Here is a 23,403-nt window from a genome sequence, read left to right on the forward strand (position 1 = left end):
TTATTTACGTATAATTTCCTATATGAAATTGGTATCAGCAGTCCTGTTATAAAGAAGCCCTGGTGGTGCATTAAGTTAAGCATTGGGCTGCTGACTGACAAGTTGGAGGTTTGAACCCACCACCAGCTCCATGTAAAAAAGATGCAGCAATGGAAACTCAAGAGGCAGTCCCAGTCTGTGCTTGTCGGGTCGCTGTGATTCAGAACCCTCTCAATAGCAGTGGACTGGGAGTCTCTGTCCTGGTCCAGCGTTTTCCTTTCCGTCTCCCGTGCAGCTAGCTGGAATACTTCGTCACGGAACCCTGGGATAGGGTGGCATGACGGCTGTGCTGCCCAAGCTCTGGGTCCCTAGCCACGCTTCCTGGTCTGAGCCCTGGGAGCAGGCTGGATTTCCAGCTCACACACTGCTGCCCACCATCCTCTGGTTTGAGAAGTTGAGCCCATTTGAGAGCTTTCTGTCCCCCAGAAGAAATGTGTTTTCACTACCTATATGCCAATATGATTTATTTCCTTTTCCCTGGAAGCTGAGTTTCGCCAGACCAAGGCTGGATTTGTCTGGTTCCTATTCATTAATTTTGCACCAGAAAAATGGTAACACCTTTTAATGTCAAACCTGTTTTTCAGTTCAGGAAAATTCTGTTCTATTCTGAGTCTGAGTTTTGTTTCTGAAGCATTTGTCTTTTTTTAAAAAAAAAAAATTTTTATTCTGAATTGGATTAAGGTTCACAAACAAGATCATCAGTTTTGTTTTTGTTTTGTTTTTTTAATGTTTTATTGTGAATTATGTGATAGTTTACATGGGAGAACATTAGTTTTACATTCATTCTATCATATATCATCTCATTGCCATGGTTACAATCCCCTCCATGCATTCCTTCCCTCGTACCTCCCAGGTCTTCAGCACACAGTCACCCTCCCTCTCTGGATCTAAAGTCTCCAGCTGCTCCATCGCTCCACGTCATCATTTCTGGCTCCATTTCAGGCATCACTGCTTCTCTGGGTAGGGTCCCGCTCTCTACTCTTCTCCCTTGATGGCCCTAGGGACCTCTGCTCCTAGACTGAAAAGTTAATCACTCCCCTCCTTGCTATAAAACATCTACCTTTACATTTCCGACCCTCACAAACAGTCCTGATATCAATTATTCACTATTGTATCACAAGAGACCTGTCTGCATTTCATTGCATCAGCCCCTCCTACTCAGACTAAATACTACTCACTGAAGATTCTACCTTCCTCCAGGCCCTCTGGATCTAGGTTCCCTCTTGAAAGCTTGTAAGCCAGTCACTTCTTGCCTTTGTAGCCCCCCACCCCCCATTTTGGGTAGCCAATGTCCAAGTTGCCCATCCCTGTCTACTCTGTGTGTGGAGGGGGTGGGAATGATTCTTGCTGTAAGGACTTGTTCCCTCTTTTGAGATACTGCTTCCATAGGTGTAGGTCAAGTTCATCAAATTGTATGAGAATACTTTTTTTTTTTTTTAAATCTCCTCTTCTTTTTACTTCTGGTTGAGCTCTGATCATCCAGTCACTGAAGCCAGGATAAGTGGGTATTATCTGCAAGTGTGGGTGTTAAGATCATCAATTTTACATTCAACACTTTTCATCTTGCAGTCCCTTCCGTACAACAGGTTCCTCCCTGAGGGTCCTGTTTCCATTCTACCCACCTTCCCAACCCTTCTCAATTTTGTCCTTAGGTAATTGTTGCCCTTTTGATTTGGAATGGTTGACCATTCTGTGGTGAGCAGACCTTATGAATGTTGCTGTCCCTCCTCCTCCTGTATGCCTATTTACTACTTGGTTGAAAATTGGTCCCTGAGGTTGAGTTCCATTCCAGACCTGAAAAGGTGATCAGGGGCCATAGTCTCAGGTTCCTCCAGTATTCTGACCAGCAAGCCTGGTCTGTCTTTTTCAATGTTTTTATGGTGAATTGAGTGACAGTTTAAATGGGGAGCATCAGTTTTATAGTCATCATTTTTGCAATGATTACAATTTCTTCCATGCATCATCATTCAACAGTATTTGTTTCTATCCCTCTGTTTTTTTGGATGTATACAAAAACACTCCAAAATATATAATCTTTTAAACAACCCAAGGGCACATTCTGCAAGCCTGCCTCCTGGCTGCCAGCACACAGCCTTTCTCTTTCCATGAGTCTAGAGTCCTCAGCTGCTCCCTCTCTCCATGTCCTCATCTCTGCCTTCATCTCTGGTGTCACTGCTTTTCTGGATATGGTCCCACACTCCACTTGTTCTTGTCTCCCTTGATGGTCCTAGGGTCCTCTGTTCCTGGACTGTAAGATAAACGACTCCCCCCTTTTTGTTACAAAATTTCTACCTGTACAGTTGTGATGGTTGCAATTAGTCATGATAACAGTTACTCACTATTGAATTATGAGAATCCTATCCCCATCTTCTTTTACCAGACCTGTCTAGACAGGATGAAAACTACTCAGTGGGGATTCTGCCGTCCCTCTGAAACTAAACTCTCTCTTGAAAACTTGTAAGCCAGTCACTTCATGCCTTTATAGCCACCCCATTTTAGGTAGCCAGTGTTGCTAAGTTGCCTGTCCCTATCAATCCTGTAAACAGAGGAGATAGGATTGATACTTGAGATGTGAAGATTCCCCTCTTCAGTTGGTATTTTGAGCTACTACATCCATAAGTATAGGTCAAGTTCATCAAATTGTAGCAATTTACACTTGTTTCCTTTATCAAAAACTGTTTTTTTATCTTCTTCTAGTAGAGTTCTGATCATCAAGCCATCGAGGCTAGGACAGATGGGTACTGTCTGCAAGTTTGGGTGTTCTAGTGCATCTCCCCTCACTTCATATCAGCTGGACGCTTCACTCCCAGCTCTAGACCTCCATGGCTATGTCCTTGTCCGTGAACTCAGGAGTCCCCAGGTCTCACCACACTTCAGACCAACCAGCCTTTCCTCTTCTCTCTTTCATTTCCAGGTCAACAGGAGTCTATATGGAATGTGGCCAAACTCAGCCCTTATCTTCATTACTGCCTTTCCTCCTCTTCCACTCACCAGTAGACCAACGTGGTCACCAGCAGTCTTACATGCCTGCTCATGTGTGCCCTTTGGGTTTCGGTCTAGGAGGAGGGTTTGTCCTGAAGGGACTTGATTGTGAACAACTTGCTTATTCTTGGAGTAGCCAGTCAGACTGCCATTTTTGTTTTGGATTTTTCCTGCCAGTTTTTCTTTCAAGAAATATCCTCTGTTTCTTTAGCTGTTCCAGGCTGGTCTGCTTGTCCTTTGAAGTGGGAATGTCTCACCTCAGAAGGTTCTGGATGGAACCCTTCGTTTTTATTAGTATGGTGATTTAATTCCACTGTCTTAGGAAGTGCTTTCCCTACAGACTGTCTCCTGCATAATTTGTGTCAGAACAACACATGGAGAAGCCCCTCATTTCTGCTTATCAGGTGTGTACTGTTCAACACAGGTATTAAGTACACACCCACAACCCCTGTTGTCAGTGAAGGCTTCAGAATGACTGTACCCCAAATCCTAATGCATAACAAAATCCTGTTGACTGGTTCTGCATGAGTTCAAATCCAGGAATCAGTTTTACTTTCATCAGAAATTAGAAGATCTTGAAAGCTAATAAACTGAGAGTAGAGATTATATGCTGAGAATGAAGGTAAGGTCTGAGAGACAGTCCGTCCACGAACCAGTTTGTACTAACTGTGGTAGAATGCTGACTTTTTGGAATGAAACTTTATGCTGGTCAAAGCAGTAGGTGAGAAGATCCAGAAGAATTGTCAGTCCCTGCAAGGGCCCATGCTACCCTCCCTGGTGTCAACCACTTTTAACCATTTGCCTTTTCTTCTCTGAATTTTCAGATTAGAAGAACAGAAAACTTTTAGTTCATCTACTTTAGTGTTATCTTTTGAACTCTTACTATGAGAAATGAGGCTTTTCACGCTCTTGTATTTACGTCATTCTCCTAAAAATTGTTTTTTTGGTTAAATCTGTAACTCTGTAAATATTGTCTCTATTGAGCCAAATATAATGTGCTCTCTGGTTCCACTTAATTAGTGTAGCTCCACCTCCCAGCCCCTGAGGTTTAACTTACTTGGTTTTTCCCATTTGTTTTGTTCTCTTTGAATGTAAGGGTAAGTCTTTGTCCATCTTTTATTGACTCTGGAATCTTATCAGTTCCATTTTTGGCCTGGAGACCTTTCTGTATTTGATTATTTCCATTTTCTCAAAAGAACCAGAAACCATCTAATGAACAATTGGCTCCGCCACAAGGACGCTTGCTACACAGCAAGATGTATTTTTATTGAGCGTAACCCCTCTCTACTGGTTCCCGTTCGCTCCTGGGTGATTACTCTGCTCGGGGACCCAGCTCTCCTGCCTTCATGCCTGACCGGCGTTCCTCCTCTCATCGGTTTGGCAGAAAGAATAGTGTGTCATGAATAAGGTGTGCCCCTAGTGGTTTTGGTTTCCATGGCATTTGCTCCTCTATATCCTTCTTTGTCACACCAACGCTAGACCCACATTTCCTGCCTGACTGACAGGGCGCTCATCTGCCCAGCCCATAACTTCCAACTGGACAGAATTCTTTCCTGCTCTTCAAAGGGACGACTGCCACTTTGTAATTACATACATCATCTTTCATCAGGCTACTGGTGTTTGTTTCAGATGTGCCCAGCACTCTTCCAGATTTGGGGTTATAAGGTGAACAGTATATTAGGATCCCTGCTCTTGTGGATGAGATATGATGGGCCTTCAGAAAGATCATGGAAAATGGAATTAAAAGATAGTGAAGTTTTCCACAGACTTTTTGAAACCCCTTCATATTCTCAGAAGGAAGATAGAAAAAAAAATTTTTTTTAAGCTTTGAAAAGCATGCTAAAGTGTGCTGTGAGAAAGGGACTCTGGTGGGCATGGCTGGACGTGGCGGCTACCAGAGGCATCAGGGCAGGCCTCGTTGAGGAGGTAACATTTAAGCTGAGGATAGAGTGAGAACGGGAGGAAGACACCTTGCTGGCAGGTCATGCCAGGTGGAAGCCACCAAGATGGGCCAGCTACAGGGAGGCTTGGTAGGTGTTGAGATGAATGAAAGGTAGTCCTGAGCCACGGCAGCAGGCCCTGTGGGCTGAGACCAGGACTTACGGTTTGGGGCTGTGCGCTCTGGGAAGCCGTTGGGGGGGGGGGGGGACACTGTGGAGAATGGGGCTAGAGGTGTCCTGACTCCTCAAGGAAATCACTAGAGTAGCCACTTCCGAAAGGGAGACTACCTCTTAGTTACGTCTAGAACATAACATTTAGGCGACCTAATGACATTTCCAATTCATTTTATAAACAAAACTGGATGAGGACACCATTTGAAAGTATAAAGTGTTAGATCATGGGGTTTGGGTGTTTTTTTGGGGTTGTTGTTTTTGTTTTTTTGCTAATACTCGGTTATATAATTCTGGAGGTTGCCCTAATTGATGCTGCCCATCTATTCTAATGTTTCCTGTAGCCTCTCAGGAAAAGCTTGAGGAGGGTTCTCTTCATGAGCTAGGTTCTGTGTTCCTCACCAGAGCATTGCACTTGAGGCACGTGCCTCAGAAGTTCTGGATCCCCTTCCAGGACTACAGTGGAAGTGTGATTACAAGGAGACGTGAGGCTCCTGGATTGTTAAAGCGACACAGGGCCGTTTCTAACCAAGTTGCTTCAAGATTTTATTTCTAACTAATTTAAGTGCCGGTCTTGTATATTATAGTTGGCATAGTAATCGGGCATGAGCATAAAGTGATGGAGGAAGTTGTTGTGGTAGGGAGAAAAGACAACAAATTTGCTGTCTACCATGAACTCACCCTATGTAAATAATGTGTACATGTATAACATGCATAGTTAACAGATACGCAAGGGTTTGTAAAACCCATATGATGCCTGTTATTTGGTATGAGTTCATCGTGCCCTCTGATTTATGACCACTAAAAGCCTAGGCTATGAGCTTGCGTGCCTGGAAGGAACAAGATGAACAGGGATAGCAGGGGTCATGTGAGATGGGGAACTGACTGGAGGAGACTGTGAGTCTCGTAGGGACAGACCAACTTGACACATTAGACTCTGCAAGATGCAGGATCACAACCGAAACAAGAAGTTAGGACTGTACTGTGAATTGAAGAAGAAATGATGGAGGTGACGCGGAGTCCGGGAGACTGGAGCACGGAGAAGGCTTCTCTAGGATGGCCCTCGTGCACTGTTCATCAGGGACATGCACCGTCCAGTTCTAAAGGGATATGATACAGTTATATGCGTGGGGACATGAAGACACAAAACCATCCGCCTTTATTAATGCTATTTATGGATAGAAATAATCGACACACAAAATAAAGCTGACAGTAGCTAGCGTTTATGATTACTGACTTTAAATCACCAAAATTCCGTTTTCTTGATCAGATTTTGAACTGTGAAATTTTCACCTAGGAAACTTGGGAGTTCATAAAATAAGAGAACAAAAGACAGTTCACAATGTCAGTGACTTGGTAGTTAATGTCTGACAGAAGAAGAAAGGTAATCGGTCTCCTTTCTATTGATAAGTACACTTGATAAGGAAGGAGAAAGTCAAAACAGAGAAAGTGATCCTTGTGCACAAAGTTGATCAAAGATTGAAATGAGCAAAATGAAATATACTTACAGAGCTTCTCAATGAAAGCTCATCAGTGTTAGTCTATGTCTGGTTTCATTGTTTGTTTTCATAATCATGACCCTGGAACCCAGGTGGGGAGATGTCTCACTTAAGTCAGTGGTGGAGAACGTCCAGGGGCCATGTACAAGGTCTGCCGAAATCATTTAGTCTGGCCCTGCCAAGGCAACCACAGTTTCAGCAATCACATTAAGGATGAGTTAATTACATGTTTGACCAAATTTAGCAGGCTAATTTTTACGTTGAAAATTTTGTGTGGCCCGCAAATGATCCTATAAATTTTGACAACGCAAAAGTTCCTCACCCCTGCCTTAAAAAGTCCCGTGCCCAGAAAGTAGGCAGATGATGGGCAGCTCCCAGTGGTTAAGGACAGGCTAGGGAACGGGAGGCATGTCCTTCAGGAAGTTCAGTAATAAAAGGGGTCTGGGGTAGAACCATGGATTGTAAACAGAGAAGAGCTGGGAGACAGGAGCCATGGAAGGGATGGCCCCAGAGTAGATGTACTCTTCTACAGAGCCCAGGGCAGACACGGAGACATCAGCTCATGATGCAGTAGCGCATCCTTGATGGGCTTGTCTCTTCAAAGTCATGTATTGAGAGGGCGGGACAGTCCAAACTTGGAGGGACAGTGGGTACTGAGCGTCTGCAGGGACCATGTTAAAACGGTGTTGGATGAGCCACTGGCAGTTCCTGTCTGAGGCCAGGAGCAAAGTCGAGAAGTGGAAATGGGCCCTGGTTAACCCAGGCGCTGTTGTGTTGGAATGACGCCGGGGAGTCTAAAGTGGTGGTAAACAGCTGAGTAGGCAAATACTTCCAAATGGAATTTGCAGATTGTCGGAACCAAATTGGTAGTTCTTTTAAAAATACAAGGGGACTTCAAAAAGTTAATGGAAAAATGGAATTGAAAGACAATGGAATTTTTCCCGTGAGCTTTTTGAAGTCCCCTCCTGTGGTCCACCTCAGTTTCTGTTAGAGCAAATATAAGACACAGTCTTACAAAAACCCATGAGTAGTAAGGGAAACCGTTTGTTTTAGGTTTGATACTTTGTTTCATTTTGTGACCCTTGATTTCTGCATCCGAAGAGCTCTGGGGGCACAGTGCCAGTCTGCAGAACAATGAGGCAGTTCTACTGTCCTGTGGGGTCACTATGAGTCAGAATTGACTAACGACAATGGATTTGAGCCCAATTTTAAAAGCCCTGGTGGCATAGTGGTTGACTAACTGAAAGGCCAGCAGTTCAAACCCACCAGCCTCTCCATGGGAAAAAGAGCTGGCCATCACTTTGATAGTTCTACCTGTCCTGCGGGGTTACTACAAGTGAGCATCAATTTGACAACAGTGGACTTTCTGAGTCCACAGCAGGAGCATATGTGAGGTTCCATTATCTTTTCATTCCATTTGTGAAGCCCCGACTCCTAAGACCCAGTCTTGCGTCGCTGAGGGGCTCTGGGTAAAAAACGTCGGTGTAGGGTACGCACTGTGTGTCTCTCCCATTTTGACCCCTGGTTTCTGCAGTCCACAGCAGGAGCGTCATTGTTGGCTAATGCCTCACCTCTGACTCTCATGACATCACCTTTGTCTGTAACAAATCAAAATGTGACTCCTTTTGGGATGCTGGGTGGCCTTGTTCCAGTGACCATGCCCTTCCAGTTTCCCTTGGAGCTCCTCGGCTTTGGGACAGACACAGCTGGAGCGACAACCACCTCCGGATCTACCTCAGCCGCTTTCCACCACAGCCTCACTCAGAGTAAGTAGGCTCTCGTGCATGGGACTTAGTCGAGTGGCAGGACAGAAGGGTGTGGGGGTACCAGTTTAGCCTGAGGGAGGGTAGCCCATGCGAGGGGGCAAGATGCTCGTTCAAAAACGTTTTTATAGAAATAGACTTACTTCATCAATCGTATAATGAGCCAGATTATTAGTGTCTGGGGTTTCCTTGATGTGGTTTTTTTTTTTTTTAACGGACCATCTCTACACTACATTTCTACCTTCATGAAATTCACAGTAAGAGGAAGTCAATTGTCAAGTGTGCTGGATTCTGTGGTTGCACACAGACCTTTAAGGGACCCTGGGGGCATGATAGTTAAAGCGCTTGCTGCTGGGAGGTCAGTGGTTCCCACCTAGCAGGTCTGCTGCCACAAAGAGGACAGAGAGCCTGTGGGACAGCTGTGAACGCCTGCAGGGGCACTAGGAGTCAGAATCACCTCATGGGGGCTTCTTTTACAGTGTGTTGTTTTATACATTTATATACGTGAACCTTTAAAATTATATTTGCTTGAAATTAGAGGCTGTGCTTGCATTTGATGCCCGTTTTGTTGGTGATGTGGAGAAGGTCACTGATGAGTCTCTGTGTCTGCAGATTTACTGAAGGGTTTACAACCAGGAGCTCAGCATGCAGCGCCGCTCTCCCACTCCCCGCTGCCCGCACACATCCAGCCGACGTTTCCCGGTAAGATGCCTACCCTTTCTTCTTGTCCTCCTGATGGCTGGTGGCGGCCTGCACACACAGGTCATGCTTTTCTCTGTGGATGGGATGACACAGGTTGGGGAAAACAAATGTCTGCTCATCCGAATCCTTCTTGGCAACAAACGCCTCCTAAAAGACAGAGAACAGGTAAAGAAGGTCTCTGTCCCTTGTATGTGAAGAGAGAGCCTTTCGAACTATGAGGAGGATTCCTAAGATGTAAGAATCACATTCAGTAATTATAATAGTTGACATTTACAAAGGCTCATTGACTAAGTGCAAGATGACTTGGCTGCACATGTGTTCATTAGTGTAATCTTCACAACCGGCCGGTGACGTGACAGATTGGAGAACTGAATCAGAAAGCTTAAGAGAACATGTAGTAAGGGTTTAATTCGAGATACAATGTGTGACTTGTCTTCGTATCCATTAAATGTTCCTGCCCCTGAATAGGAGCAGGTTACCATGACGCAACCCAGCTGGCCCTAAGGTTGGCTAGTGGAGATGGTGCGTGAAGCCCCAGCGGCAGGGTAGAGTGGGAACGGGATGGGGCATTTTGATTGAACAACAGGTTTCAGATTCTGCTGTCACCAGCAATTGACTGCCAATATTTTTCTAAAGGCTGTTATAAGAATCTTTTGAGCAGAGATGACCACAATGCAGAAATAAGAGCTGTGTGTGGCCGTCTCCAGACAACAAGTTCACGTTGTTGTTTGGTGCATACGCATCTCCCCTCCCCTGCTCACACAGGGTCTTCATGACCGCACGTCACGCCGGCATTCCAACTGTCACGTTCCTTCCCTTTCTATCCGGCTCGTGCCACTGCGGGAGCGAGATGGGATGACTAGGAAGAAAGTGGGCTTGTGGACATGTAATGCCGTGAAACAATTTTGAGGAGATGGGGACTGGGCTGAATTCCAGAACTGTCCCTTTGAGCGTCACTTCTCTTGCTCATAAATTGGGTGTATAATAGACTTCTTTTTGTTGTTGTTAAGTGCCATCGAGTCAGTTCCGACCTATAGCAACCCTGTATAGGGTTTCCAAGGAGCAGCTGGTGAGGTTGAACCGCTGACTTTGCAGTTCAAACCAACTTTGCAGTCCAGCGCATTAACCCACATCACCACACCAGGACTCCAATAGGCTTCTTAGGAGAAGTTAAAAAATAATTTTTTTCTCTGTTGTCTGAAGCAGGTATCAGCAATTTTTTTCTATAAATGGCTGAATGATAACTATTTTAGGCTTCACAGGTTATGGGCTTCCCTGTGGCAACAACAGCCCTTAACAGTGTCAGTCATTGAGTGTAGCTGGGTTCCAATAAAGCTTTATTTATAAAATGCAGGTGGCAGTCCTGATTTGGCCTTTGGGCTATAGTTTGCTGAACCCTGGTCTAAAGAATCTCATAGTCCCATTAATATGATGTTGTTGTTAGTGCCATCCGAGTCAGTTCCAACCCACAGCAACCCTGTACAGGGTTTCCGAGGCTTTAAATCTTTACGGGAGCAGAATGCCTGATCTTTCTCCCGCAGAGCCTGGTAGTCTCAAACTGCTGACCTTAAGATTTGCAGCCTGATTCGTAACCACTATGCTACCAGAGCTCCTTCCCATTAATATAAGGATCATTTATTTTGTAATTAACTGAAGTTTCTCAGAGCAAAACCCCCACTGAAAAACACCTGCAATTTGATTAATTTAATGAAACCTCAGGTCAAATCCCTCACCATAAATGAAAAAGCCAGTTTCTTAGATGTTCTCACCCGTTATTTTCATAGTAACCTCCATGTTTTACAGGTGTATCTTTTTTTTTTCAGTAGAAGCAGTTGTTCTGGTGTTTTTTCTTTTGTGGGACAGGAGTTCAGCAGGCAGTGTGACTTCAGTGGTCTCCCCCAGCTCTAGAGTCTGTTGTCAGTTTGAATAATTTGTGCCTTTTCACCTGTTCCATTCATACCCTTTACCTCAAAGCAAAGACTGCTGCCCCTACCCCCTTCATTTGCTCTCAGGCCTGATTGTCTCTGGGGCTTCGCTTTTATTGCTCTAAATTTTAAAAAGCCTCCCAGTGTGGCACTGTGGGTTAATGCACTGGATTGCATAATTGGTTTGAACAGCAAGGTCGGTGGTTCGTGCTCACCAGTTGCTCCTTGGAAACCCTACACAAGGTTGCTGTGGGTCAGAACGAACTCAAGGGTACTTAAGAACAACTGCCATTGAGTAGATTTCCAGGTCATAGATAGGGACCCCGGACCCCAGAACCTATGAGAGACTTTGTGTTCTGTTGGCCCCAAATGTGCATGCCTTTTTCCATCATTCAGCCAAGGTGTAAACAGAGGAATCTGCCTTTTCCTCACACAAGCCAAGCAGCCATGCATACAAAGTGTAACCACTATTCCCACTCCGGTAGCTGACCTGTCTGTTCTAGCAGGTCCAGACCAAACAAGGACTTGGCTACAACGACTCCGCTGCCACTGCACCCCTTCCACTTACATAAACAATGACCAATCAGGTGCCAGTACTGTGGCAAGAATTGTAACTCTACTTTGCAGATGAGGAAGTTCACCCTGTCCTCTAAAGAAATCAATAGATGTGGTGGGTCCCTCGGAGGTGGGAGCTGGATCTTCCAGTCCCATCATAATCCGAACAGCAGCTGTAAATGTAAAAGTTCATTGTTTAGCTTTGTTGTGGTTTTTTTTGGCCTGGTTTTCAGTACTGTACCAACCCCTGCCAATCCAACATCTCTTTCTCAGATGGAGGCCAAAGCAAAGGAGATGCTCAGCTACCACGGAAATCTCAGTGACGTCCCAGCAAGCAGAGGTCAGGAGGCACGTGACTGGCTGGTGGACGCTGCCCAAAGGGGAAGTACTTCACGTGGTCACAGGGCTGCTGCTTCTGTCGATGTTTACATTCTCCCGTCCCGAGCACTGTGGTGAGGAGGAGGAAAAGAAAACACATTACTTGATCAAAGCCAGGTGCAGGAAGAAGAAACGCTCTCTCTCCTAAAGAAAGACAACGTGATCATGTTGACTGACTGGAAAGAGACTCAGTTGTCAAACCCACAGAAGTGCAAATTGGCGGTTTCCCGGGGGAGGAAGAGGATTTGGGCGGGCGCCATCCATCCTAGGGGTCGAATCTGGCCACTCACAGACGTGATTGCGTAATAAAAGGCGGTACTCTGGCGCTAGGCCCATTTGTCAGGAGCGATGATCATGTCTGTTCGAGCGGACTACGCACCAAATTTGCCACACACACAAACACCAAACTTGGTGCCTCTCCATCCGATGTAGATAGTAGCTGAGACACACTGTATCCTCAGAAATCCTGAGCAAACTTGAAGCTTCCCCAGGACGTAGCAGAGCAATGGGTAGAAGATGTCTTGAGAAAGTCATAGCACATTGATGGATGACACCGAGCCATCTCAGTGTCTACAGTCACCTGACAGCCTCTGGGTCAAAGGTTCTGTCGCATCTTCCACTGAGAGGCAGACACTTACCTCTTTTCTTCAGGGGGTTTTGTGTGTCTGGTATTGACTGGTGAAGGCTTCCATTCTCGATGTAAATGTGTGACCACGTTCACATCTTCCTCTTGAGCAATGGGGATCTTACGTTTCCGGCCTGCTGCTTCGGTGCCCCGACCTCCAGGCCGGCCAGCACCAACTGTCGGGAATCCCCATTCCCCTGGCACTCCTCAGCCCCAGCTGCTCCTCTTGCTCTTCTGCTTGTGCCACTTCAGGGTGTTGTTGGTGACTAGCTTACTGCCCAGGCTGCTCGCTGGTCATTCTGAACAGCATTTGTAGAGTCTCCGTTTTTAAAGGGAGGAATACACATTAGGATGAAGGGATTCTTTTTTTTTTTTTCAATAACTAGTCACTGCATATTTGTCCTCCCTACATCCAGGGTAACAAAGTTGATTTAGAGTAGTTGGGATCTCAGAACTTTCCTAATGTTGCTTGATAATGAAAGGAAACTGGTGAGCGCCAGCGTGATAAACAGCATTGTCCACAGAGGGCGTTAAGGGAGAGACCTTATCAGAGTTGAGTTTAGATACATTTTGTTTCACTTTTCCAACTCGTCCTCTTCCTCCTTTTCTATTTAGGCTTCTGAATGTTTTCAAACTGTACCCTTAAGAATAGTGGGAGCTCTTTATTTGGTCCGTGTATAATGACAGACTAATACCCCCCCAAAAAGCAAAATAGCAAAACCTATCCGTTTCAAGCTAATTGTATAGCAAGATTTCATGCATACATTTTCTTTACACATCACCCTATACCAAGAAGCTTATTTAAATGAAGGTATTATTTATCTAATACTTTTTCCCTTTTATAAGCAAAAGTTCCACATTACTGTAGGACTGTGAAGAAGTTTCCACAGATCTGTTCAGATCTCAGTGCCTATACTTTGGCTTCAGTCACATTGGCTTGCTTCAGAGCAAAAAATAATAATAATAATAAGTTAATAAATAACTGAAAACTTTAGTTCCAAGAACTTGTTACAGTAAGGAGAGAGGATTGTTTCAGAGGAATCCTTGATACAATTTCTTGCTGCTAAAAATCTAGCTTACTAGGAAAACCAGGAGGAATGGAAAGTCAACCGCGGTGACTTGGGGATCTTGCAGAGAGGTTGGACCTCATAGATGTTTGTTGTGGTTGTGTTGTTTTGTTTTAATTAGGAAGGTGTATCCGTTCTTGGTTTCTTCCACTAGAGCAGGCCTCTTGCTTTTATCTCATGTGGGAAGAAAGATATCTTTTCTTTGGAAAGGTCATCTTTGTTTTACTCCCCATACCTGGAGAGAAGTTGGGCCTCTTCAGAGTTCACGTGAATGTGTCTTCCTGCTGAGCATTGTACGTGAACACACGCCTGTGTGTAGTGTGTATGCATATGTGTGCATGATAGACACAGAAATTCACTACAGGTGTTAAGTCAGGAAATAGACTGTCCGCGTCTTCACCTGTTGATTCTGAATCATGCTTCATGAAGATCTCTGCTCCCTCCTTTCCTGATCATTGAGAAGAGCGCATTAGATGCACCGGTCACGGATCTGAAGGCTGAGAAGGCTGGCCGCCTGGAGCCAGGCCTGTTCACTCTCCAGTCTTGATGCCTGGTACCCTGGGTACCCTGTGCCCGACCCACCCCCCTGTTCTTGGTGTGCAAATGGATCAGCCAGCTTGTGTCTCATCGCTAGATAAAATGTGATCCTGCATTCCTGCGTGTAAATTCAAACCTCTTCCTGCTGCTCATCTAGATCCTTCGTGGTCATGACCCCTCTTTGCAGTTTTTCTTACTTCAAAAAACAACATGGAAACTGGTTCTTTTGAGCACAGAGGCCTGCAACTCATGCTATAGTTTTGCACTCCGGATTCAAATCACGTTCCTCCGTAAGCAGGCGAGTCAAGAGAAAGGCTGTCGAGTGACACCTGGGTGCGGAAATCGCCTGCCTACATAATTCTGTTTCCACTCAGCGGGATCCTGGATTCAGGAAGACACAGCCTCCATTTGCTGTCAGCTGCCTTCTGTGTTTAAACTGCTTTTCATAACAACAATCTAAGCTGTTACTGTATAGACCAGGTACTCCTCAGTATTCGCGAGCAATAACGTGCAGCAGGGCTGTCTCCACAGACTCTGCTGGGCCTTGGAAGGAGACTGCAGGGGAGCCAAGTGTCAAGCTCGTTCAGAGCCTCCAAAGGAAATGCAAGCAATAATTGCCACGAGAGGTCAGGTCTCACGTTCTCTCGTGTGCTTCTGAGATCAGAGAGCAAAAACAAAATGATCATGATTTTAACCCGCCTGAAGGAAAGGTTTTGGGGAACGAAGTGAGGTTGACCTCAAGGGACAAAGCCCTGATGTTGTGAGAGCGTCAGAAGATCGCGGTCTTGTGTTCTTTCTTGCCCGCCACCCCTTTGATGGATGTCGTTAGCCCAAATCACATTTCTTCCATCACGAAAGTCGAATCAGGTTGATTGTCTCAGTGAGGGAAGGGGAAGAACAGGGCATGGGTTTGAAAACTGTGGGTTTGACACCTGTTTGGAAACAACTTATTTGAAATGATTTTAACCCAGGAAATTTTTTTCCCCAAAAACAGATCTGAAGTGTTTACTACCAGGGTTGGGAAGGGCAGGCACCCCTAGTGTCTCTCCTCGGGTTGCCCTCTGCCACCCCCCTTTCCACCTCTACTTGGTTCAGGACATTTTCGGAAATGAAAATTCTACTGTCGATTGAAACTGCCATGGATGCTGAGAACTGTGTATCCCTTGGGGTCATTTCTGAGAACCCCAATTCGCTCTCATACTCGCTGCTACGTTTGTATAATGAACTCTGCCTATATTGGTTGACTGTGACTTTAAGTTCTTTATTTCTGGTTTTGATCCTGTCATTTGACCCATGTGTAGAGTTAGGATACTTGATTTTAGATGTATACCAGAAAAGCACACTGGTCCCTGTATTGTAATCATTGAGATTTTGCATTTGTGGGTTTTCTTTTCGTTTTGTTTGGTGTTTTGGTTGGCGAACTCTCCTCTCTGTGCTTCAGCACTGTAATTACTGCCGATTTTATGGTCTCCAAAGGGCACTTTTATTTTCTATTATGTGAGTGTGGTTGGGTTGTTTTGTTTTGTTCCTTCGGTTTTTTTTGCTTTGAGGGGGCAGCAGGGGCTTTTGTTTTTGTAATGAAGCAGGAAAAAATGCAGTAGTGGGTAAAAGACTGATGATAAGAACATGGTATGCAATTTTATTTTATAAAACTCTCTAAGGGGAAAAGTTTAACTGTTTGTATATCATTTCTTCGCTCTGGTAAAACACTAACACTTCTCTAAAACACGCTCAATTCAGGCCTTTGTCGTCTTGGTTAAGTGCCTTTTTTCTTTCTTTTCCCTTTCTGTTTTTCCGTCTTTTGAAGTTGTTCTCAGATATCCGTAAGTACAGGCCGAGAAGTCAGGGATTCAGGAGGGAGAACCTCAGACTTGCCAAGGTCACGTCATGCTGTCAGACGCGTCCTGTTCTTTAGATGTAGGCGGATATATGTTTAAGGTATGTGTGTGTGTGGGTGCTGTATGTGTGTGTACAGGACTAGCGGCTGCTAGACCATTGCATCCTTTCTGAAGACACCTTTTCCACAATGCTTGTAAAACTTCCGCCTTGATTCCATTGCTTTGAGTTGCTTGTTGATAGAGCGCTCGGGACATTGCCTTTATACAAGATGCTTCTGTATCGTCTCCGTTTCATATGTGTTTGTACAAGTGAGCAAACACACACACATCTATACATACGTATACACATATATATATCACAGAAACCTAAGAAGTCAGTTAGTTATTACAAGTAGATAGAGGAGGCTGATTGGCTGTAGAGCCCTCTGGGAGAGCGCACTGGACTTCCAAGGGATAGGGGTACAGTTCATGCCCGAATCGCCCGTGAGGAAGTAAAGACGCATCCTCCACGCTTCCTCCTGGGCAGTGCGTTGTGGCATAGTTGTGTGTCTGTGCAGGTTAACTAACTCAGAAAGAGTTCAGATCATGAGAAAATGCTCCTGTCGTCTAGCATGTTTGAGAGACACCTTCTGTTTTATTTTTCTTTGCCAGATAATTTCACACCTGCTGAATCTGATTTCCGGTTCCTTAGATTTCTTCCTTGAGCAAAAGAACATACTTTTCAGCGTCTTAAGATGTACCTGTTTCTTGTCACAAGTAGACATGACATGTGAAGGGAGACTAAGTTGAGCCAGTCTTCAAGACCCATTGCACACTAGCTAAGAATTGCCCCCTTTTATATGTGAATTGGCAAGGAGAAACTGGTGGCCCAAAAGGAGGAGGCCAAGGCTCCTGGTAGTGTCACCTGACAGCTGCTAGCTGGCAGCCTGAGCTGAGTCACAAGTGTTAACTCTAGAATTACAGTGCTTAGGGGGGAGACTGTGTACCCTTAGTGCCTCACATTACCCATTAGAAACGTGGGTATAACAATATTCACCTACCTCCCAAGAATGTCAGAGATTTTACTATTTCAAAAGTATTTTGAGTTTTTCTGAAAATGTCCTATATAATTAAAAACAGCATTATCAGCTTCCTGCAGAGATTAAAAAAAAAAAAGTTTCCCTTATAATGGGTATAGAAAGCACCATACGATTTTTAAGTTTAAAAGGAAAAAAAAAAAATCACTGGAATTCTAATTTAGATACATACATGTTATTTAAACAGATTATATTTGTGGTGGGATAAATCGTTGGTTTCAGGTTAATGCGGGTGGAAATGATGCAGCGCACCAGAACCCTGAGGGAGGACGTTTCCGAGCCCTCTGCAGTGTTACCACTGCCCCAGCGGGGTCTGCTAGTCCTGGAGCTAAAACTGGGCAAGTGGAGGTGGTGACAGGAGATGACCAACAGTCCGTACCTCTTAATCCACCTCGCCATCCCGGCTGCTCAGCCTGCTGTCCTTTTAGATCACTTGTTTGGTGATGGACCAACTAAGCCTTTGGCTTTCTAGGGATGAACGGGGGGGAGTCTCCATGTTGCCCCGCGTCAGAGCATCTGTGTTCCACAGCTCTTACACGTAGAGGCTGTGCACGTCTGTAAGTCTTGCTGCTTTAGCTGCACTTCCCGGCCAGGGGCCTAGGGAGGCTAGCTTCTCTCAACCCCAAGGAGGAAATGAAAACGACTTCACCGAACCAGCCTCCCTGCCCTTTAAGTAGTAACATGTGGCCTTTCATCATCCTCCACAGCCACAACCACCTGACGGGTGGATGCTCCTTGTTAGCTGGGAGTACATGCCGAGCAGCTGCTGTTCGCAGGGGGTGTGTGTGGATTTAAGTTGTACCACGTGTTCAGGGTCAGGGAAGAGTGAATGAATGAGCAGGAGAGCCGCCCTCCCCCTTTAAGAGTCGGGGGAAAGCACCAGACCCAGGCAAACAAAGCCCGAGCTTAACTCCCAGGATCAGCCAAGGCCCAGTTAGTCTCTAGTGATGGGATTGCCTTTATTATTGTTTCGGGTGGTATTGCTTTTTGCAGATAAGGCCTTAGTTATTAGCCTCTCAGTATCAACTATGCAGATAAACATACTCTTAATGTTCCACGATTTTGTCTACGTTTTTCCTCTTTTCCCATTTTTCAAATAATAAATGTTAAAGACTTCTACCCAAAGAGATAAGGCATAAGGGTTTTGTTGAATGTGTGTTCCGCTAGGGAAAATGAACTGAGAAAACATGAACTAGACACGTGTCATGTGTCCACCTGTCCTAAAATGTGAACTCTCCACTCACGAATGTTGCAGGTCCTCCCACTTGTGCAGAACCATAGGTAGTCACACGATGCCTTTGGGTCGTTCCGATAAAACCCACGCAGTGCTGGATCCTGAGAAAGATTTCGGTTCTTGGGCACAGTGTTCGGGTGCGTAGAGCCAAATGTCAGGTCAGCTAATTAATTCAGAAGAGCTCTGATGGTTGACCATGCTTCCTCCTTGTTTCCTGTCCTCTGAATTCTCCCCTCTAGTCTGATGGATCAGTGAGATGGAATATAAGTTCCATGTCGTGAAGAGCCCAAGGAGGGGAAGCTCCACTTTCTTTTGCATCTTTTTTCCATACACTTGGGCGGCCTCTCCTGTGTTCCCATTGAACTGGCAGATAAAGGCGCCAGGGGTGGACTGGACTCCTGCAACAGCCCAGCAGAGGGCCGAGACAGGGGCTCAGAATTTCCATCAGACTGCCTTGCAGGAGCTGCACGTGGAGTTCATCTTTTTCTCATGTGCCCCAAAGTAGCTTCTTGTGATCTGTAGTTCTTTGTACTGTAAAGTCTCTACTTCTCAGCCTTTCCTGCGTATTTCCATGTCATTGTGGTTTAGTACTTAAACTGAGACGCTTTTCTGGACAGTTTTAGAAAGTCGGCAGCATCACTAAGGCCTGTTTAGCTAGGTTTCAAGTTACTTGGCCAATCCTGGTGACTGGAAGCATTTTTTCTCTTCTCCTTTGCATTGAAGAATACATTTCTATCCTGTAGAATGTGGTGGTAGCTACACTCCACAGCTTCCTCTCAGTACCAGCTTGTTCCAACGTGATTCAAGACACAGAGGTCTTGTCAGGGGCGCCTCCTCATCTCCCCTCCCTCAATCAACCTACTTTCTATGTCTGAGTCACTCGGGCCATGTGAATCCCTAGCCACCAACCTGATGTTCTTCAGAAAGCTCTCTGCACGTGACATGTCCCAATTCTGTTCCAATGTTCGTGTGGTCCAGAACATTGTTTAATCAATCACTGACAGAACCTAAGTGAGCTAAACACATCCTTTCCCCACCCCCCACCCCAGAGCACACTGGGGCCAGCCCCGCATCACCTGCGTCTCTTCTCCCTCGCAGCCACACACCACCCCCCACCCCCTTTTGGCTGGTTGTAGCTGTGTGCAGGGCAGCTCACCCTCCACAACACATAGTCTGTGCTTTCCTGTGAAAGCAACAAGGGTTTGCTCGAGGTGAAGGTGTTCTCAGTTAACACAAGTATTCCAGTAAGAGCACTGCTGGCACTGTGATTAAAGCTCTCGGCGGCAAGCCAAGAGGTGGACAGTTCAAACCCACCAGTTCCACGGGAGAGATGAGGCAGCCCATGTCCATAAAGATTTACAGCCTCGGAAAGCCTCACGAGATCATTCTCCTCTGTCCTTTTGGTTCTCTGTAAGTCGGAATCAACTCGGATGAGATGCAGCTGGCTTGGTTCGAGGCTTTCGGGCTTGGCTCTGCCTATAGCATTAATCGCATACACCTTCAGCTAAGCCAGGGGCCCTGCCATGAGTGGAGGTAGGTGCCCACTAAGAACCATAACCCCATGCAGAGGAAGTGTTTGATCTGCGGAAGGTCATTTTGTTGGCTCCCATTGAGCTATAGTTTCACCATGGAAAACTGTGAGAATACCAATACCACAGTGTTCTTTAAGGAACATTCTCCATCTGAGGCTTCCCTGTGCTTCGTTTCCTACATGTTGTCAAACTCAAAAGGAGGAACACAAATCTTTGGCTCGTCAAAACATTGTGCCCCAAACGTTCATCAGAGTCTACCAAGGTAGCTGAGTAATGGATGGGTCTCTTTCTTCTTCCAAGCAAGGAAGTTAGTCTGCAGGTGCGGAAATCATGGGACTGCAGGCCTGCCCGCTCAGCTGATGGCCAATAGTGGTGCTGGCCTTCTCGGGCTGGGGGTGGGGTTGGGGGGGGTTCGTTTGGAAGCAGGACTTGGTGATGCAGTGGAGGGTCCTTGGTTAGAGAGGCTCCCCCGCAGATCCTGAGCCACCTCCACCTCAGTACCGGTGCTGGCGGGGCCTGAGCGGTGGTACTCATCCTCATCCCAGGTTGCATCCGTGGTCCGGAGGGCAGGGCGTGCCTGCTAACTTGAAGGGATGCTGTATTTTAAATAAGTGTGTGACTTAATATTTGGGGATTTGTTTTGTTTTGTTTTGTCTTCATCTTTAAAAACTGGACCTGAACACAGGCTTTGATTTGCTATTTGTAATAATCTCAGGACCTGAAAGATTGTAGCATTTAGTGTGTCTTAAAAATTATGTACTGTACCAGCCATGGGTTTTTGTAAATATACCTGTCTCCCTTTTTTGTATTATTTTAGTAAAAAAGAAAAAGAAAATAATAATAAATTTAAATAAAAGGGGTGGTGAGGATCTATGGATGGGCGTGTGTGTGTGTGTGTGTGTGTGTGTGTGTGTGTGTGTGTAGGCTCTCTGAGGTGAACTGGGGTTTGTTATACTCCCAGCTCTGACCAGAGCAGGAATATGGACAAACTGCTGCTACCAAGCCCAGCACTGAGCCCAGCGACTCCCCTTGGGCTTCCCCAGCAGTCTACTCCATGCTGGCTCCCAGAAACGCCTAAGAAGTTACAATTCTGGATTCCTGGGTACCACCATCTGCCATGCCATCATCACTTTCCTGTGCTCTTTGAACTTCCCTGGTTACGTTCCAGTCAATCTTTGATTTTCTGAGCACCGCTTGTCACTGTTTTCTAAGAAGGAAGGGCAAGTAAATTGTTTAACCCAAAATAACAAACGGAATCCCACCTGATTCATAAAACCCTAACGCATTAGGGCTTGGGATATATGAGAGGGCTAAAACACTCCTAAATCTGACTCTGTGGGTTTCAAAAATGAGCCCCTCAGATTTTTTCTTTCCTGTGGCAACAGCCTTGCTCATATTCTAGGCGTCACTGACAAACCCATTTCAAGCAGGAGCCTGATTTGATTGTGTGTACATGCTGCCTGTCCGTCATGTGAGATTTACGCGAGTGCTTTTTCTTTTTGTATGTGTTCCGTGTTTGTTGTATTAAATAAAGAGGAATGTACATAGCATCCCTGTGTCTTTTGAATTATTGGGTGAACTTGGATTTGAAGATCTCATTCTTCCCAGGGTGGTTGAGCCTCACTTGTCTGTGACCTCCTGGGCTGAAGCCCTCACCACTGTCAATTTACACACCACGCGTTTGCAATCATGCGGCGAGTAAACCAGGAGAAGCGCTCAAACTGTGCCACAGAGCTGTGGTCCCTGGCAGGCTGACACTAAGGACAGAAGAGGAGGGATTCAACTGAGTGTTCCCGGGAGACTGAGCAGACTGCACCGGAGCAAGGCTTCCGGGCACGGGGAGGGGCCCTGCTAGTTGTGTGTGTGCATTTGTGTCGTTGAAGAGTGTCGGATTCCGTGTGTGTTTGTGCGAATCTGTGTGGGTTTAGAGCTGATACCAGCAGTGTCAGGACTGAAATACAGTTGCAGAACTTAGCTACAAAAGTGGTCATCTTTTCACTCCTATGGGTAGAAGACATCTAGAAGAAAAGGAATGATGTCTTAGAAAGTTAGGCATGGTGGAAGCGGACGAAGAGATAGAAAGCAACTTGTCGGAAACAGTGGTTGGCAATTTGTAACCTTAACTGGATGTAAAACAATATGTAAGCCCTAGAAAGACGTACCAGGACAAACACCCAGTGTGGCGTGGTGGCATGGGATCCTTTTCTTCTTTGACATTTAGTTTAAATGTATTCCCAGTACGTTGCTATGAAGATGAGAGAATATCAGAAAGGCATACCCTGAGGTCTGCATGGACAGCATTGGTTGGACACAACAACTACACTTCAGGACAGATTTGTTAGCGTGTCTGTAACCAAGAGGAGGAGGGATATGTGGGGAATTAAGGAACTCTGGTGGCATCGTGGTTACGGATTGGGTGCTGACCTCAAGGTCAGAAATTCAAAACTACCGGCCATTCTGTGGGAGAATGATGAGGCTTTCTGCTTCCGTAAACAAGTACAGCCTCAGAAACCCTGTGCAGAGTCACTATGAGTCAAACCCGATTCCATAGCACACAGCCACCACATCAAGTACACTTAACTCTTGAGTCCTGGTCTGCTACAGTATAAGCACTGCTAACCCCAAGGTCAGTGGTTCAAACCCACCAGCCATTCCTCGGAAACCCTATGTAGGATCGCTGAGTTGGAATCCACTCAACAACAATGCATTTTCAGGAGCCCTGGTGGCATAATGTGTTTAGCATTGGGCTGCTAACCAAACGCAGTTTGAACGCACCAGCTGCTCCTTGGAAGAAAGACAGGTGGTCAGCTCCTGTGAAGATTTACCACCTCAGCCTGTGAGGCAGTCTGACTCACTTTGAGTCTGGGAGGACTCAATGGCCTGGGTTTGTTGTGCTGTGTTTTCCCTATCTTATAAATGTGTAATATTAACATATTAAAGGTGCCAGTGGTAATTAGAGGTTTTATTAAAACCCAGTCAATGTTTTCCTCAGTTGCTGTGACCTGGAAGGATTTATTTGAGTAATCCCAGTGAGCACTTGCACAGGAGTGAACACGGGTAAACAGTCGTGAAGTGCCATCCATTCGATCGTGACTCATAGTGACCCTGTAGAGGGTTTCCTAGGAGCAGCTGGTGAGTTTGAACCGACAGCCTTGCAGTTCAAACTGACCTTGTAGTCCAGTGCTTATCCTACAGTGCCACCCCAGGATTCCGGGGTAAACACTAGAAACCTTTATTATCCTTCTTCAGGACTGGGGACACCTGGAATCACATAGGAACAGATTGGGTTTTTTCAGGGCAAGTTTCCTTTAAGTGCCTGGTAGAGGCTCAGCTACAAAATAAAAACAGATAACCAATTAATACCGTGAAGAAGTTCAATCCCATTAATAAGGAATGTTAAGTGCTGTCAAGCAGGTTCTGACTCAGAGCGACCCTATACAGGGTTTCGGTCAATCTTGCAGTTAGCAGTCCAGTGCTTATCCTATAGTGCCATACCAGGATCCTAGTAAACAATACATCTAATATTTTAATGCCATTATT

General features: G+C 45.6%; 1 protein-coding gene across 1 annotated transcript in view; it reads left to right on the forward strand.

The window, feature by feature from the left end:
- Positions 1-11,899, forward strand: part of UBN2 (ubinuclein 2) — an 88,870-nt gene extending 76,971 nt beyond the window's left edge. Inside the window, exons 19-21 of the mRNA XM_006861244.1 lie at positions 8,166-8,397; positions 9,007-9,096; positions 11,850-11,899. Of these exons, the coding sequence (XP_006861306.1) occupies positions 8,166-8,397; positions 9,007-9,096; positions 11,850-11,899 (372 nt within the window). The remainder of the gene's footprint in view (positions 1-8,165; positions 8,398-9,006; positions 9,097-11,849) is intronic.
- Positions 11,900-23,403: the final 11,504 nt, after the last annotated feature.

This window comes from Chrysochloris asiatica, unplaced genomic scaffold (genome assembly GCF_000296735.1).
Source record: "Chrysochloris asiatica unplaced genomic scaffold, ChrAsi1.0 scaffold00041, whole genome shotgun sequence".
Lineage (NCBI taxonomy): Eukaryota > Metazoa > Chordata > Mammalia > Afrosoricida > Chrysochloridae > Chrysochloris > Chrysochloris asiatica.